The 19,085-nt window shown below is 36.1% G+C and overlaps 1 protein-coding gene across 7 annotated transcripts; it reads left to right on the top strand.

The window, feature by feature from the left end:
- The first annotated feature begins 8,272 nt into the window (after positions 1 to 8,272).
- On the top strand, positions 8,273 to 18,477 carry LOC132606417 (uncharacterized). Of its 7 annotated transcripts, none has more exons than XR_009569867.1 (6): positions 8,273 to 8,636; positions 8,744 to 8,948; positions 9,230 to 9,300; positions 12,815 to 13,320; positions 13,465 to 13,529; positions 18,120 to 18,477. XR_009569867.1 is itself a non-coding variant. In XM_060319906.1 (4 exons), exons 1-3 carry the CDS (start codon positions 8,496 to 8,498, stop codon positions 13,473 to 13,475), a joined length of 357 nt encoding a protein of 118 aa, XP_060175889.1. In that variant the 5' UTR covers positions 8,300 to 8,495; the 3' UTR covers positions 13,476 to 13,529; positions 18,120 to 18,477. The 7 variants fall into 7 exon arrangements, 1 of the variants encoding a protein (XP_060175889.1); XR_009569864.1 differs by having other exon boundaries at positions 8,274 to 8,636; positions 9,230 to 9,357; XR_009569865.1 differs by having other exon boundaries at positions 8,278 to 8,636; positions 9,230 to 9,357; positions 13,204 to 13,320.
- Positions 18,478 to 19,085: the final 608 nt, after the last annotated feature.

The raw sequence follows: 19,085 nt of genomic DNA, 5'->3' as shown, positions 1-19,085 counted from the left end.
AGCTTGGAGGAGGTAGAGCGAGATGAAGAGAAAAAGCATAGGATTGTTTTTCATTGAATTGGAGCAGTTAGAAAGAAAATGAAGATGGTGAAGGAGGAAGAATTGCGATTAACTTAGGGAAGGTGGGAAGAGGAATTTTCACAAAGCTGATGGTTTAACTTAGCTGTTGGTTTTCTTCTCGGCTTTGTTGTTGTATTAGTTAACTTGTGTTATTGAAATACAACATTTAGCTACTAGATGTAGGGCTGGGCATAAATACCGCAAACTGAAAAATCGGACCGAACCGAACTAGTTTGGTTCGGTGTTTGGTGTCCACCTTCAAAAAATCGAAACCGAAATAGCCGAACCGAAGTTTGATAAAACCGAACTAAAGAACCGAATGTCCACCGAAATTTAATACATTACCCAAAAAAATTAAAATAGTCCAGGCCCATTAAGTTTAAGCCCAAAAAAAATTCAATTGTAACAAGCTCTCTTTTGCTTTTGTATCCTTAATTTTCCAGTTCAGTTGAGAAAATCAAATATCCTTAACAAAGGAAGGTGGCAAGGATGTGTCTTTAGGATTAATGTATGTCCTTTATGTGTTTTCTTAATTATTCTTACGGTATGTATATAACACCTAGTAATCCTATATCATGGTTATGGTTTGTGTTCTTGTGTATCCTGTTTGTTTGATTTTGATTTCAATTTATCAGTTTTATATTTTATTGCTTTTGAGAATATGAATTAGTGTAAATAAAATCGCTTCTAATATCATATCAAAAAAATCGAATTGAAAAAATCGAAACCGAACCGAACCGAACTTCAAAAAATCGAAACCGAAAGAACCGAACTAGTTTGGTTCGGTATTCGGTGTCCACCTTCAAAAAACCGAAACCGAAATAGCCGAACCAAAGTTTGATAAAACCGAACCGAAGAGCCGAACGCCCACCCCTAACTAGATGTAATTAAAGTAAAGTGTAGTTACTAAATGTAAATACCCCTTATATGTTCTCTACTCCAAGTAAATTCCCTTATTTAAAAACCAAATGTGTGGGCTGTTAAAGGTTAATAACATGAATGGGTCAAATGTATCACGACGATGGCATAAAGGAGCCCAATTATTAACAAGTGACATGGATGAATCATTTCTGATAGTTCGATGACATATTTGAGTTTTTCTTCAAATTATTTTTGTTCTTTTGTGTTTCTTAAGGAATAGTTAACCTTAGAATTCGCTCATTTAAAGAACAAGAATAATTAAAAACCATAACTAGTCATAACTTCGAAAATTATACCCAATTGTCTGACCCAATTTGAGGGACCACAACCTTAGCACCTTTTCTATCATATTTGCAAATCGATTAATTATTTGCTAATCATTGGTGTCAAAAGTTTCAAAACAAAACCAATCTTAATATTTGTTGGAAAATTGTATTTATGTTATGATAAATTAAGTGGATGGATGACCACGTGGGCCACCATTACAACTGTAGCAAGCTTTCCTTTGCAAGTCACCACATTTTAAGGCTTTATATATAGCCATGTATAATGATGGAATATAGATAACTCAAAATAATGAAAGAAAAGTAATACTACTGCTTCTATCTCTCTTTCTTCTCTGCCTTTCATTGTTTCTCAATTTTATTACATCATTTTTATTTTATAACACGTTATCAGCACGAGACTCGTAGATTAAAGGTAAAAATACTATGCATAAAATCTTTTCAGGAAAAGGTTTGAATAAGTAATTCTCCTTTGCTCACATTCAAGGTATGGATTATTTTTCATTGTCTCCGTTATATTTGGACTTGGCTATAGGGGTTTTATATGTGATTATTTAAAATTAATATATCCACATTTCTTAAGATGAAGACACTTATCCTGTTAACCTCATCACATATATTGGGAGTCTTATCCTGTTTGTTGCAGCGTTACTGTCACTGGGATAGTTCGGTAGGTGGGGTTTTGGGTGTTCCCTTGATACATCCTTGGTATAACATATGATAACATATCTGATGTCGGCCGACTAATACAAATGTGGAACAGTGGCTCCATATTTTCAATTATTCAGATCTTAGCCTTTTTTCTTTGGAGAAATAGTATTTTTTTATACATTATACTACATTTTCTTTTCTTCAAATTAATTTAACGGCAAAGGCTCAAATATGCCCCCTAACATTTGCAAAATTGTACACATTTGCCCGTCATTAAAAGGTTAGTGCAAAGATTCTCCTAATTCTTTTTTTGGGCCATATGTGCCCTTGAGTTAACGGAAAATATTGGAGGACATATTTGTTCAGTTTCACAAACGTTAGGGGCATATTTGAGCATTTGCCCTTCCTGAATATTATGGCACAAATAGTTCTCAGATTTTTTTGTAGTTCACTTTATGCTAGCCAATGATTTATTGCAACTGCATTTTGAAACTCCACACTTATCGTACAACCCCTCACTTTTGTCTCTTATTCTTTCATTTGTTTATGAAATGTCGGAAGCTTTGAGTTCTTCAAATAGCTGTGGATGTGGAGTTGTGGAAGGGTTTGTGGACGTGGAGTTACTGCACTCCATCTCACTTATGGACTTTAAATAATTCTACTAAATTTCGGTTATGCGTGAAATTCGCGAAAGGGCCAAACCACATTGAATGTTATGTAAGAAACCGTATAAATGCTTAAAATGTGCTACTCTTTCTATTATTATTATTATCAACATTTTGAGCACTGCGGGAGACATATTTTCACGTGTCATAAGTCTAATGTAAGTTATCTCCTTTTTATGTTTATGTTTTATTGCGACAATTGTTGCGTCCATTATCGTGTAGATATTGAGACTAAGAAGACGAAATATCAAGAAAGAACTATCCAGATCATCAACAAATTGAAAAATAAAAATGGTATTATCATTAGTAAAAAAAAATGAAAAGGGGAAATATGGTGCTCTTGTTTGTGAAAATAGTCTTTAAAATATAGTTGTAATTGCATCTGCTTTTTTAGTTGTATAATTTTAATGTAATGCAATGGTGGATGGGTTGTAATTACAAATGTTTTTTTATGTTTTGGAATTCAATGAAATTTTGTGCCATAATATTCAAGAACAACAAAGGCTCAAATAGGCCCCTAACGTTTGCGAAACTGAACAAATATGCCCTCTAATATTTTCCGTTAACTGAAGGGCACATATGGCCAAAAAAATGTTGGGGGCATCTTTGCACCAACCTTTTAACGACGGGCAAATGTGTACAATTTCGCAAACATTAGAGGCATATTTGAGCCTTTGCCGTTAATTTAATGGTCTTTCACTGTTGAACTATTATTTTACAATACTATGTCACATGGCTAAATTGTTATTGGACTTGCATTATATTGACAGGTAGCGCAGCAAAGGTATTCATATTAACCAATTTTGGTTTTAGCAGAACTATTTAATTCAGTTTAATATCTACAAGATTTGGATACTAATACATGAATTTTATTATTGTGACACTAATTTATGATCCACTTGAACTCTAAGAGTTTAAAAAAAAATGTTCGACCATAAAAATGGCTATATTTTATATGTCTTGTTGGAGATTATTTCACTTATGCAAACAATCACAAAGTGGGATATTTTTAAAGGCTCAAGGGTAAGTTTATTTCACTTTGGCCTATTATGCCATTGGTTGAGGGTGAGATGGTGGATTCAAATCTCATCACACCAAAAGGGTAAGATATCGGGTTAGAGTCCCGGTGCATCATGATAATAAGCTGTTGGGTTTGAGTCTCAATGCACTATATTGATGATATGATGATGACAGAGCAAATTAATATGCTCTTGATAAAATTGTGAAGCCGGTCCCACTGACTTTGCTCCATTCCCTGAAGTGAATGTGGTAGCAATATATGATAAGTCTGAAAGGGGACAAAATATTTTTTATGGATATATGAATGAATGTGGGCGTGATAAAGGACAAAATAATAGCCATCATTATGGTAATTATAAAAGGAAAAACACTATGTGTCCTCAAAATGGTCCTTCAATGTGTGAAGATAATTTTTATCATCAATGTGATATGAAAGGTCATTGAGCATGCGGTTGTTGTGCGGCCTAATTTAATAGATTTTATAAATCCTCCATCAAAAGAAAGGAATACAAAGTGGAGGTGCACTTGACCTTTCAAATTAAAGTGATGCTGAGGTTGGTCGTATAAATATAATAAATTTCAAGGCATGACAATGAGTTTATAATAAAGTTTACGAAGCACATATACAAATAATTATAGTTCATTCCTTGAAAAGAATGTAACTTGTGATAAGCATTGTGATTTCTGGCCCATTCTTTAAAGTGAATGTGGCAAGATGTAATAATATATATGCATAAAGACATGCTTATTGTTACACCTCGGATTTTCGCACGTTAAAGTCGCATCATGAGTTAGTCGATGTAAGTTCAAAAAGAAATTATGTTGAGGATAAAAGGGATTGAATTTATTAATAAAAATGGTTAAAAGAGTCTATAAATAATATTAGTAAGTGTCGGAAGATTTGGAGGGTGAATTAATCAAAGCATGAGTTTCGTCAAAAGTCGGCAAGTTGGGAATACGATAACTTGTACTTTTGGGTGAGATTGGGAGTGCTCCACATGCTAAGAAAGTAATGATATGAAGTATTTGAATTGTATAATGGTCTCTTGTTAAGTTTGGAAGTCAAACGAGTTGTAATAGGAAAGTCGACAAAGGGCGTCGCAACTTAAGTTTGTAAATTTCACTGAAATTTGGGTCAGATGTCTCGGAGATTTTCTCTCAATATACTTGGATTTATAGGGTGATCCACCTATCAAATCGAATTTCTATGAGTCTAGTTTCCAGCGGATTCTACCGTTCATCAATACAACATCGGAGTAGAGAGATATTCGTATTTCCGTCCAAGGATGTAAACTGTCATGGGACAGAAAAGCCCAAAGTCGGTGGCAACATAACTTTACTTATATAAAAACACCCCAAATCAGATTGGAACCTCATTTCTCTTCAAAGAACAAACACTAAACACTCCCTATACTCTCTAAAACATTTCTCCATCAATCATAAGCAAATCCAAAGGCTAATCAAGTAACTTTAATGTAAGGAATCACGTGGTAATCGTAGAATCGTCGTTTCGTCGTTGTTTCGCTTTTCGAAAGAAATCTTCAACTTGAAGATATATCTATTTTGGATTGATTCTGGGAATCTAAGGTATGTTTTACCCTCTTAATCATCCCCTTATGATTCTCCAAGTATTCAATCTAAGAAATTTGGAGGAAATTCCATGTATATGAACCTTATGAACTAGTATGGATGAAATTGATTGGTTGAGCTGATTTATGTGGTTTAAATGTATTTTCTTGGAGCTGTGAAGGTATGGATGGATTGATAAGGAAGAGTACGAGTAAAGGAGAAGAAATATGGTAGTCTTGAATGAAGAAATTGAACTACAAATGACCCTACGAACTTATGCCCGTAAGTTGTTCGATGAAATGTCTCATTGAGTATTTCCATAAGCTATGAACTTGGAATTGATCCCATATTGGTCGTATGATGTAGGAAATCATTCGTAGACGTTCGAGGACTCGGGAAAATGTATATAACTCTATCGACGAGGCATGTAGGGCTTTCTATTCTCTTTGTGGCATGACTAGATTTCAAATGACCTTTCATTGAAAAGTTGTTCTGCTAACTTGGATCGATCGCGTTCCATGATAATTGAGATGACACATACTCGTCTATGACTTGTACCAAATGATGGTCCATATCTCCTTTTGGCTATCGATTAAAAAACTTTCCGTTTAACTTTTGTCGATTATGTCCCAAAATGGTTAAGCTTACTCTTTTCTCATGAATAAATTGTATTGAAGTACCTTTCACATTTCGTATCCCTCTTGTTTATCGAATGAAGAATGATATTAGTTATGGTACTCTTCACATCAAAGTTGAGTTGATTGTACTTCCTTTAATTGAGTTAATCCTTATCTTCTTGTCTATTTCTCCAAGGTGACGAACCTCTCGTTAGCACACTCTTTCCGATAAAAGTTGTGTCAATCATATTTCGTAAGAGTTTGGCTAACTTTGGCTTCGTGAATAATTCATAACAAGATATTTCCTTGTACTTTTACTTCTTTGACCTAATGATCAAATAATGATAAACGTAGCGTCAATAATGATAGTCGGAGGATAACGACGATAGGTCACCCCGACTCTTTCCATGATATTTCTTTTGAGTTCAGTCTTTCATTGCACTTATATATATGTATTTATATTCATTACGGAGCCACGCTATAGTCGGATGGGTAGGCACTTATATGTGCACCTAGACATGTTTCTTTCTTTATCGAGCCGTGTTGTAGGCGGCCGGGTAGGCACATAGCTGTGCACCTAGATGTATTTCTTTCTTTACCGAGCTATGTTGTAGGCGGCCGAGTAGGCACGTAGCTATGCATTGCCACTGATCAGTTGGGCAGAGATGATGTTATGATGATGAGCTTACCCATAGAGGAGTTTATTATTGTTATATGATATGATATATGCCTCCACAGTGAGGAATGATTTTACGGGCATGCATTTACATTTATGTCATGATTATGGTCGCCCTCAGTGGCCTCGTTCAGAGTTTCAGGTTGTCTCTATATCTTTTCCCAAGTTGTTTGTATATGTTATGCTTATGTTATGTTTATGCTTACTGCCTTACATACTCGGTACATCTTTCGTATTGACGCATTTTGTGCATTGTGATCATGTCCACAGGTACGGTAGACGAATTGTAGTACCTTTCTCAGTAGGATACCAAAGTTCAACAGGGATGTTCGCACTCCATTCTCCAGAGTTGCTGGTCAGAGTCATTAAATAGGATGCATGCATATATATATATATATAGGGGCCACTATCCCGATCAGTTGATGCTTATTAGTGCTCTTAGAGGCTTATAGACTATCAGTCAGTGTACATGTATTTTGTTTGGCCTTTCCGGCCTTCTGACTAGTTGTCTTTCTTGGTTATGGCATTGTTGGCCCTTGTAATGCATATATGTGTTGTTGGGCCTTTTCTGCTTGCAGGTTGTTATGATATACTTCTTACTATTGTTATTCAGCGGCCTCGTTGGCCTATGATTCACGATACAAAGTTTAGATATCACAATTGGTTTACTCGGCCCTTCGGGTGCTGGGTGCCAACCACTCCCCAAGGTTGGGGTGTGACACTTATGTATGGTTATACTATACCACAACTCACCTCATAGGGAGGTTTGAGAGAAATCGATATTGTGATATAAGTGGTCATTGATCACCTTGCTGATGATGATTATTTAAGGGAAAAGGTTAAAGCAAGAAACGGTTCTTGCCTAAAATAATTTTTTATCATGACCTAAATGATATAATTTTCTCTTTTAAAGGGATGTTCATCATACAGATGATGTTATGAAATGTGTGAAAGTACATAATTAATTGGCAGCTCCGGAAGAGCTAATTCATTGGAGGAATTAAATTGATTATCCAAAAAAAAGTATTATACAGTAGTAAGTCTCAAAGAAACTTATTGAGTTTCAAAGATATTCGCCAAAGTGGGCAATTCATAATGAGATTATAAATTAATGAAAGATTTAATATCTTCGCATTACTACAGTCATAGCGTGTAAGAAATATAAATGTGAAATACCCTCCTTCCCTCCTGTTTGTACTACACATAATATGAGTATGATGACGGAATCACATACGATAGTAAACTAGAAGTTTCTTGAAATAAACATCAGTTGGCATGACCAGTTGGCCATCCCGGTTTTAAATATAATGCAAAAATAATTGAGAATTCACGTGGTTCTATATAGAAGAAATAAAATATTCTTAAAGAAATTCTCTTGGGATGCTTATGATCATAAATCTATTATTAGACCAGCTAAGGTTGGGATCAGGATCCCCATAGATTTGGAATATATAAAAGGTGATATATATACATGAGCTCAGTCACCTGCCATGTAGACCATTTACTATTATATGATTTTAATAGATGCATCTATAATTTGGTCGCATGTGCGTTTGGTATCTACTTGCCATTTGATTTTTGCAAGATAGTTTGCTCAAATTGATAAATTAAGAGCATGGTTCCAAACAATATAATTATCTATCTATATATAAAAGCAGAGGCAGAAGCATCACAATTAGCCAATTGGCCTGATAATAAGCCACTTGGCACTTTTTTAGGACAAACAACAAACCAAATTAATAGTAAAACCAACCACAATAACTGAAAGTAATATTAAAAAAATATTAGGCCTGAAATGTCATTATTTTGCAAAAGGGAACTTCCGCAACAGCAGCTGTACAAAATAGAGCAAAGCCTAAAAGCCAAAAAATGTGGGTTGAATAAGCACATAGTGGAAGTTATCTGAATTTGGTTATCTTCTAAAAGGATACCCCGACTTAGGAGGATAAATCTCTCGAACAGTTGCTGAGGCAAGATTGAACAGTTATTACCAAAAAAAAAAAAAGGGCCGGCTAGAACCTTCGACAATTAAATGCAAAAGTCGCTTCGGAGAAGCCATACGTGGGGAAAACTGGCAGAGTTTCTAAACCAGAGGCTCTTTGGTAATTTTCTGCTCCTCGCTGCAATTCCTCTTCATCTAGGGTTTCTCCATAATGGAGATGTCATGTACCAGGTAAAGTTTTGATGACTCACTGATCCGGTTGGTGAAATTGAACAGTCCTGTTTGAACCACTAACAAATTACTCATATTAGAATTCAATTTCTCCGTGTTCTATGTAGAACAAGGATAAATGTGCATATGACAAAGCTCCGAATTTTGGAACATCCGACAAAATTGTTTGTTCTCTTCCTAATTTCATTCAGACTGACAGCCCCAACTCAGACAAACAAGCATCGGAGAAGCCATCAGAGGAGAAGATAACTATCGTCGATGAGAACCTCCAGCCTATGATAAGTTTGGTGATGTCCATGTCGAAGTCCTTAAGTATGTTGACGTTTCTTATCCTGGATTTGCTGTATAGTATTGTATTCACAATTTTAAGATCGGACAGATTTCTTACTCTTTCATCATTCATCTTCTCTTCTATTTCCAAGTTTCTAAAAAGAATTCAGTCTCTTTGTGGTCTTCGCTGCTCTTGAAGCTTCTTTATTTGGTGAATCTTTTTATAAGTAAATCCATGTCATATTTATGTTGACAAGAATTATTGAATATAAGTTATCTTAGTGTTTATAGTTGTTAACGTTCTGTTATATATGGTCTTGTAGGTCTCTTCCTATGCATTCTTCGTGTCACGGCCCGGCTAGGGCCATGACGGGCACCCGGAGCTAACCACCGAGTACCACTCGTTCTATTACTCATTCTGCGTACAGTCGTATTTCTTATGCTCATAATGGTAGGGAAACCATTTTCATTTAAAATATATTTACTTTTATATACATAAGCTCTTTGGCTATCAAAATAATACATATTTAAATACACATGGGAAATCGTGAGACCATACTACCCACACATACGTATCTACGAGCCTCTACTAGAGTACTAGACATATGGACGGGACAGGACCCCGCCATGCCCAAAATACATATACACAAAACAATAAGCAATAGCATCTCCGGAATAATGGAGTGCTCTCAAGTCCTGCTAACAGCTCCTACGAGACTGGATCTCCTCCCTGTTTACCTGTGGGCATGATCACAACGTCCAAAGAAAACAGACGTCAGTACGAACATTGTACTGAGTATGTAAGGCATAAACAATAATGATACATCATGAAATATAGGGATATCAATGAAGAACAACCTGTAACTGACTGTCAATCATGATAGAAACAATGCATGCTGACTTACTTCATAAACATCATCATATCATGTATGCATATGTATGTATAAGCTACCCGACCATATAGGTACGGTGTGATAATAGTTAGCCCGCGTCCAGGCCTCCCGCGTCCGGGGTAAACATCTCATGCCGTCCACTAGTGGTGTCTGCCCATGCCATCTGGACATGGTGTATACGCTGCCCGCCGTAGCGGTGTCTGCCCGGCCATATAGGCGCGGTGTAATATCGTCATCATGTACTCATCATAATGCATGCATGGAATCGTATGCAGCCCGCCTTCGCGGTGACATGCCCGGCCATTTAGGCACGGTGGAATCGCATCATCATGTACTCATCATAAGCTTAACATTTTCATACATTGCATAGGCCTACCATAAGCTTAACGTCATTATACATTTATCATCAAATATACATTAGAACTCAAAGACAACTATACTTTATCGGGGTGACATAAGGTCGTGAACCCCCGATTCCATTATGGAGCATTCATAAGCATTCTGCCTCACCTTGAAGGAATTAGCATACAAGGTGAGTGTATACAATAAACAACATCAATGAATCGTAGTTAACATCATTAGCTTTGTAGAAACATCATGCCATGAACTCTAGAATCTTTAGACTTAACCTCATCATCTTCATTATCGTGCTCACAATGTATCTTTTATCTTTATCTCATATGGCTATTCATGAACATAGACTCTTAGTTTCCGGAATATAAGAAAGTCATGGAGAGGTAGGGAAAATAATATCATAGGACTCATATAAGGATCAGTAGCTTCGTAGTAATGTCACATCATGAGCTTTAGGACTTCTAGACTTAGATTCATCATCAGTATTGTCATGCTCGTAACGTATCTCTTTTCTTTATCTTGTATGAAGTACTTTATAATCATAGACTCATAATTTCCGATATGTAGGAAAATCATAGAAATATAGGAGGATGCATACCATAGGAGTCATGCCTTAGAAAGAAGGGACTAGCCTTACATACCTTTTTGTTTAGCTATTCTATCGCTTGCTTGTTCTCCTTCAACGCGCACGTTGTTACCTTCAAGAGAGTTCACATTAACATTAGCTAATCGATCACATGAACATGCTCAACTAAAGCTAGAGAAAATTGGGCAGCATTTTATTTGTTTATACAACTTTTCTCATATTGTATATCAACTCCCAAACATCTATAATGACATTCACAATATTATAACCAATAATTTTCATTCACTCTACCTTATCCGCATTTCACAATTTCACTTCAATTCATCCATAATCATGGTCGTAGTATACTAGTACGTTCTCTCACATATAATGCTTATCCCATGTCCTTAATATCATTTATAGCATAATCATAATCACAATATATCAAGAATCATGACTCATCCCAAGCTACTACTCAAAATCTCATTATTCTCATCTTAATAACCCATTTTCTATCTCCTTTCATAATCTAAGTCTTTCAACCTCTCAATATCTTAAACAACGTGGAATGATCATAAATGTTACCTTAGATAGTGTTGGAATGAGCCTTGAGTGGAAATACTTCACTTGAGCCAAAACCCTAGGTCCTTTTCCAATGGAATTTCTTGACTTGGATGAACTCTAATGAGTTTCTCACACTTGATTTCCTTGGATTTATGATATGAACCTTTGATTTGTCTTGAATTTGTGTTGATGAAATATTTAGAACCCTCTAGAAGTCTTGAGAGAGATGGAGAAGTGGAAAGAATGAGAAAATAAAAGTGGGAACATGTATTTATGCTTGCAACTTAATCAGCCCGTCGGGCATTATACGGACCACTTATACGGTCCGTATAACATTGTACGGTCCGTCTAAGTGTCCGTGGTTCACCACCATGGAAAATATTCTTCATGTTGGGTTATACGGACCCTTATGCGGTCCGTATAAAATTCCACGGTCCGTGTAAGGTGGTCGTGTAACTCACAGCTTTTCTGAAGTTGTCGTCGTCGTTTCGTTTGATCTCCAATCCTTATGGAACCTTCTTGATACTTGTTTAACACCTCATCAACGATCTAAGGGACGTTATAATTCTTTTCCAAAACATCATTAAGCCATTATTAATTCGATACTCGTAAATCCTGCCCGACACACAACATATACCTTGTTTTCCTTAGCAACTTTCGTCTCCTACCTCAAATATCTTTGAAATCTCATTTAGAATCATCAAATGTTATTCCTTACTTATCAAAACATCGTATACGTCATGCCCTTTGTCAGTCTATTCACTGTGTATGAACGAAAAAAATTCCGAGGTGTAACACTTCGTCACGAGGCTGCAGGACATGGTCTTACTGCAGATGGAAAATCTCCAACTCTGGCAGTGTTATGCATCAGATATTAGTCACTTACCAGGAAAGCGCAAAAAAAATGTTATTGGTTCGTGAATTGCATCAACGGTGCGATTTGAATTTCTATGGTGGTTGAGAGTTTAATAGACAGCGAAGCTTCTGTTATAGTGCATATCTTCTTAATCTACCACTTTCTAAGGAATATATTTTTAAAATATTAATGCAAGATTTAAACTATTAGTCTATGAGGAGAGTTTTGGGTCGCATATCCTAACTCTTTTTTTTTTTTTTTTTGCGATGTTGTTGTTCGGTACTTCTCTATTGTTCTCAACCTCCATTCAAAAGCATCTGATTGTGACATCGTTGAATGCTAGGCCTAAATGGAATGAGTGAGTAGTTCATTAGACACAACCATGGTTGTTCATGGAATGTCTAAATTTCATTACTCTTTTTTTGTGGGTGGTTTACTACCTTTGTGACGAAAGTTAGTGGCCTCTTTTGTTTTATGACGAGCCACCCTTTTTTTTAATACATGTAAATAGGCTAAAAGCTATGGGCTATAGCTTCTTACTATAATTATATCTTCCTTAGAGTTTGTTTGTAGGCTTCACGTTCAATGTATTGTAGTAACTGTTCATGTAAAAATAGTGACTATTATAGCATTCTTGGTCTGATAATTAAGTTCTCGAATTTTTTTTATTGTTCAGTTGTACATATTGGTTCCTGCTGAAAAGGTTGTTGATTGATCTCTTTGGATTCCCACCATCAATGCTAGCAGCTGCAATCTTTCCTGCACAATGCACTATTGTTGTGTCTAAGGAGTGGAATAGAACATGCGAGAAGCATAGCATCCATGTTAAAGACCGGCTTTTTAAAGCATAATATACTTTTGAGGAATATCAATTTATTGACAAATTTTCACAGAGATGTTTGATTGTGTCCCTTCTTTTAGTATAACAGGGAATGCTCGAAAATGATGGTTTTATTCAATCAGTAGGCAGCAATTGAGAAGCTTACTGGCCTGCACTTAAAGTAATTTCATTAGAGAAATTAACAAGAAGTCAATGAACTGATTGTTAAATATTCATATTGTCAGGCTTTGGGAAAATAATTTCGCTACTGAAAGTAATTTCATTAGCAAAATTAACTAAATTCGGATCGTAACAAAGCTGATAGTCCTTTTTCAATTGGAGTTATTCTGATGGACGAAAAGGTTGTGTTTTTTACTTTAGACTTACTTCTATTTTGCTTTGTTTACATATGCGTTAGTATGCGGAATAACTTAGTCTTATTAACTAATTATTTTTTTAGGGCAACTCTGGCATTGTGTTTATATTCTACTTTTTCTATTTTGCAGAAGCTCTTTAATTCCTAACTACATTGAAAAAAGACCAAAATGATGTTAAGCTCTTGAAGATCCAGGTATTCTTCTCTTCCAAGAGCAGATTCTGTTTGTCGTTGGGTAGATATGATGTTAGAATGATATATGCATGACACTTATAACTCCAGTGAAGGAAGTTGAACTTGCTTGATGTTCTATGTGATATCTATATGCCAGTATTTTGATGTAAACAGAGAACTAGACTTTTAATCTTTTTAATGCCACGGCACTTACTATATCAACAAAGTATAGTGTGAAATTTACATTCTGTTAATGAAATAAACAAGGAATAAACCAAAAACCATTATAGGTGCATCAAATCAAGTAAATTAAATTAGCTTTCTTTTGTTCAAAGCTTCAAAACACCCAACTATTTAGCAAGGAAATTTTACTGAAATTTACAGAATTATACTAATGATAGAGGGAACCAGAAGCCCAAATTTTTCATCATGAAGATTCAGCACAATCATCTTAACGCTTTAGATAATAAGTGAAGCTGTTTTTACTCTAATTATTTGGACAAGATGCTAACATATGTATGAAATTATGATTGTGCAAGTAGTGGTAACCTCTAATATGGAATTCCCTTTACTGAGAAAAGTGAGACCATAGTTTCATTTAGATCTATGTACTCATTGTGAATGGTCATAGTAACTGTTCAAAGAATTAATAAAACAATGGTCATAGTGACTTTTCAAATTTATATTGTTTGTAATTACCTTATATTAGGTGCTTATCAGCTAAGTGTGCATGCTTTACCATAGGAAGAGTTGTTCCATCAAGTTGTAGAATTTTGAAAACTGGTTATTGAAAGCTTTATTGGTATGTGATTAAATTGAAAGTACTTTGGACATGGCCGGCTAAATAAATCAATTTCTGCTATCTTTTAACCACATTATTTTCCTTATTTGGTTTTTCCCCATGGAGCACTTTTTATATCTGAAGTTTATGAGAAAATAGTTCCTAAGAAGAGATTAATATTTCATCCTATTAACAGCTCAAGGTACAATAACTTTGGTAGTATTTATTGTGCTTAACGAGTTATGATGAGAGCTAAGTGTCGAATTTGTTCTTTAAATATTAGTCTTGCACTTATGTTAGAATAGTGATCGCCAAGTGTACAGTAAGGTTGCTATAAAGTACAATAGAAGGGAGGCAAACACTAATTTTGAGCTAAGCAGATATGGAGAGGACATATGAAGGGGAATTAAGTTCCAAGGCTGATAATGGAGGTAGTATATTAAGGCTTTTCCATACATTTGGACTCCATTATGATTTTTTCCCCGTTAAGTCCTGCTTATCGTGTCTAACAACATATTTTTTCCATCCGCGTGCGGATGCCATCAGCCAACTACTGAAGTATGGAATTAGCTGATGACCAGCATGTCACATGCCAAATAGGAAACTCTGAATTCCGGCGTGCCTCGTGTGGTTTGCCCGAATATAGTGCTTATATGGCTTCTTTTGAATTTTATGAAAGTTTTCACTCTAAAGGTTAAGGCAAACTGTCACGACCCATTAGCCTAGGTCATGCGGGCACCTACCATTCCCCCCTCGGTAGGCGAACCCTTAACTCAACGTTTACAAACAATAAATCTAATAAATAGCTGAAGAAGTAAATGACGTAAGTCTCACAATATAGTATAATATAGAAAAGTGCGGAAGTAATGAATCCACCACAGTATCTGGTCTGGTCATACAAGAGCATCTAAATCCGAGTAACTCTGGTCTGAATAATAATACATAAAGTGTCTCAAATCATGTCTTGGAAGAAAAGTAAGACATAAACAATAGAAGAGTCTTCGAGGTCAACAGACGCCAAGCTCACCCTAGAAAACTCAAGTAAAAGCTGAGGAATCGATCAGCCACGAGTCAGAGAGGTAGATCCGGCCTGATGCTCTGCATTCATAAAAGAATGCAGCAAGTGCAAGTCAGTACAAACAACAGTACTAGTAGGCATCATAGGCCGACTAAGCATAGTTAACACGATTCAGGAAAAAAACGCAGATAAACAAGTAGAATAATCGAGCATGAAACAATATAATCGTAATCGAGTATCCATCAAAACCTATGAAAGTATCTAACCCAAGTATAATAAGTCTGAGTATATCAGTTCCTGGAACAATCAACACCATAGAATCAACAACACAATCCACCACAATACAGTCATCACGACATCTCACTCAATTCATAATGCAATGTAATGTAATAATGGTATGAATGTGATGCCATGCTATGCTATGCAAATGAGATGTAAACATGTACTCCGGACGGAAATATCGACATCTCGGCAGCACAACCCAGTGTGACTCGCGAAGTCTGAGTGCCGCCCGTCCCGAATCTTTGCTAAACAGATAGACGGGACCTTGGCTAATTGCTCACAAGGGGAGTCTAACTGGCACCACTCTGGGGGACCCACGGAACCCATGCACTACAATCGAATCCGGGATAACATCGAAAATGGCCATGCACAACGATGCCCGAATATAACCATCGGACATCGGCCTTCTCACAATCACTCAAAAGAGTTGTCAAATATCAGTTCATAAATCAATGATTCCGGCATTGAACCTCGGACATCGGCCTCCTCACAATCACTCAAGTAAAAGAGTTTATCGGTTTCATATAAACAACGATTTCGAAATGGATCTTCGGACATCGGCCTTTTGCATAATCACTCAAGTAGAAGAGTTTATCAAATATCAGTTTCGCTCAATCAAAGATACCGGATCATCACCAGATATCAGCCATGCATGATAATATGAAAGAATACGTGCAATGCATATATCAATCATTAACAACAAGCTCAATATCACAAGTACCTCAACGGGCATGCCAACAATACATCACATCAAAATACCAACGGTGAGTATGCCAACATATATCAATAACTCAAGTACCAACAGTGGGTACGCCAATAATGTATCATAGTAAAAATGCCAACAAAGGGCATGCCAATCCTATCCCCAATCAGGACAACAAGCGACATTCGCTATCTACCAACTACACATGGCATCAAGCCTACACCATTAAACAATTAAACACATATAACGGGGTGGCTAGTCCCCACACACATCAGGGCCCAACCTAAAGCAATATCCATCCAAGTTCACACCCGAAGGTTCACATGCTGTCTCCGACATCATAATCTAAATATGTGATTCACTATACTAAGTCTCACCAAAGGTAAACCATAACGTACCTGGACTGCCGAACTGCAACACCAACAAGTCACTCTATCGCCTTGTCGTTTCTCTGAAGCTCAGAACTAAAGTAGTCTAAGCATAATCGAATTCTAAGTTAGAAATCATGAATAATGATACAAATATTGCTATGATATTAATTAGGTCCAAACCCTAGAAATTGGGGAAACTAGCCCACAAGGGCGAAACGAAAAATTCATGGGTAAAATACCAAATTGAATCCTAGGTAATCATAACCCAATCATTTATTGTTGAGTTAGCTCAAGAACTATCCCCAAATCTGATTTCTAGTAAAACCCCCAAATTGGGTATGAACCCTAATTCCACAAAACTAAAATTCAACATTAAAAGTAGAAGATATAGGGTTACTAAGCTTAGATTCGTCACATTTTAGTATTAGCATCATCAATTTTATCAATTATAACCCTAGGGAGAAGTCTCCCAAAACCCTTCTTCAAATTCTACTTCTAAGGGATTGGAAAGAGAAGGGATGATTCTAAGATGATAATGATTAAAGAGTAGTAAGGGATTAAACAAAGCTTTACCTCCAAGAAATTTCTCAATTTACCCTCAAGAACAGCCTCCCTAAGCTCCAATATCGAGTTATGACATAATGAGGGACTAGGTCTTATTTTAAGACACCTTTAATGAAATTTCCCTACCCGTGACCGCCACGGCGAGGGTATTGCCGCTATAGCGGCGCCGCTGCGGCATCAGGGACACCGCTGCAGCGGTGAAGGCCCTTTTACTCATGACCGCCCCAGCGGTCACTACACCGCTAAGGCAGTACCACGGGGCGACTCTGGTGCCGCCGTTGCGGACACTAGACACCAGAAATCTCCCAAATTCCCTAAGTCTTCCATCGAATTTTCGGGTTATTCCCAAGGCCATCTGCTCATAATCCGACCACCTAAACCCATTCAAAAATACACTACGAATGCACTCGTGGTCTCAAAATTTCCAACAGAGGTCTCGTTGACCGAGTCAACCACCGGTACCTACTTCCCATTTCCCAACCAAAGTCCCGAAATGCACCAATACGCATTGGGAACCGAACCAATCATACATACAAGTTCGAAACAATTATCTGGACCTCTCGGAGTTGACGAAACTCCGAAAAAGGTCTGTTTGTCCAAAAGTCAACCTTGGGTCAAAATGAGTAAATAAACGCTTGGAAGCGGGCGAAAGTGTCAAAAGAACTATAACGACCAAACGGGTCGTTACACAAACTCCCTGGAATTTCTCTGTTAGTATTTTTATTGCTTCATTATTTAACTATTTCGGTCCTGATTTTGATTTTAGCATGTTGGACAGCTGAATCGATCTCTCTTCCCTTCAGCTAAACCGATTTCTCTTTACCTCTCTATTTTATAATTTTTTTGTTTGCTAGAAAAGGTTTTGTTGTGCTTCACTATTTTCCTTTTTTAGGGTTTAATGACCGATAACAAGATGATGGCTTCTACAAAGGCTCCTGCCGAGAGAAGTAGAAAATAAAATAGAGGATATATAGCAGAAGTTTTTGAAGATGTTGAACAACTATCCAACAAGGCCAAGAAGGTGACTAAAAAGGAGAAAAATCCCTGAAGAATTGCATCTGCGAGAGTTTAATAAAGAAAACATAGTGAAATGCATGTTTACTTTCTAGCAACTAGATTTAGGTATGAAATTGAAGTAACTTTTAGTTTGTACTATTATTGATGTCTTTAAGAATCATGACTGTATTCATTAGTTACTGGACTCCTTTTGTTAAGGATTCTTTAATACAACATGTTAGTTTTTGGACGAATCGAATTTTGAAGGAATATGTTGGTGAAGTTAAGATATTCGTTTCAATTTATGTTTCCAAGATTTAATGGCATTAATGTATATATTCTGTTATAGATATCTAACTCTTATAAAATCAATATTTTTAATTAAGTAGCTGTAATAATTTTCTTGCCGTTGAATTTATTTTGTTGCTTAAGTCGGATTTTGTTTGGTTGGACTATTATGCTGAGTTTAACTGTCTTATATAATTTCTATATATCAGTTACTGGATAGAGAAATTATAAACATCACTTGTTGCATCTGAAGAACTTTAATCCATTCGATCTTTATAGGAGATACATTCGATATTACGCAAGAAAAATTTACAAATCTTTATAAATTTGATGATTTTGATGTCTGTATATATAGCTACCTGCATCTGTTTATGTGAACATGAATAGTATAACTTAATTCATACATAAAATTCCTTAGATTCTAATTTCTTCATCAAAGGATACATTTTATTTGCCAAAAAAGGATTTTCATTGAATAAATTTCTTATCCTTTTCTGTTATTAAGGTTTAAAACTAAAAAGCTTCCTTTTTAGAAATTAAACTATAAGTCTTCCTATTCCTGCGAACAATTATT

This window comes from Lycium barbarum, chromosome 8, assembly GCF_019175385.1.
Source record: "Lycium barbarum isolate Lr01 chromosome 8, ASM1917538v2, whole genome shotgun sequence".
NCBI classification, from domain to species: domain Eukaryota; kingdom Viridiplantae; phylum Streptophyta; class Magnoliopsida; order Solanales; family Solanaceae; genus Lycium; species Lycium barbarum.
This window is presented reverse-complemented; position numbering and strand designations above follow the sequence as displayed.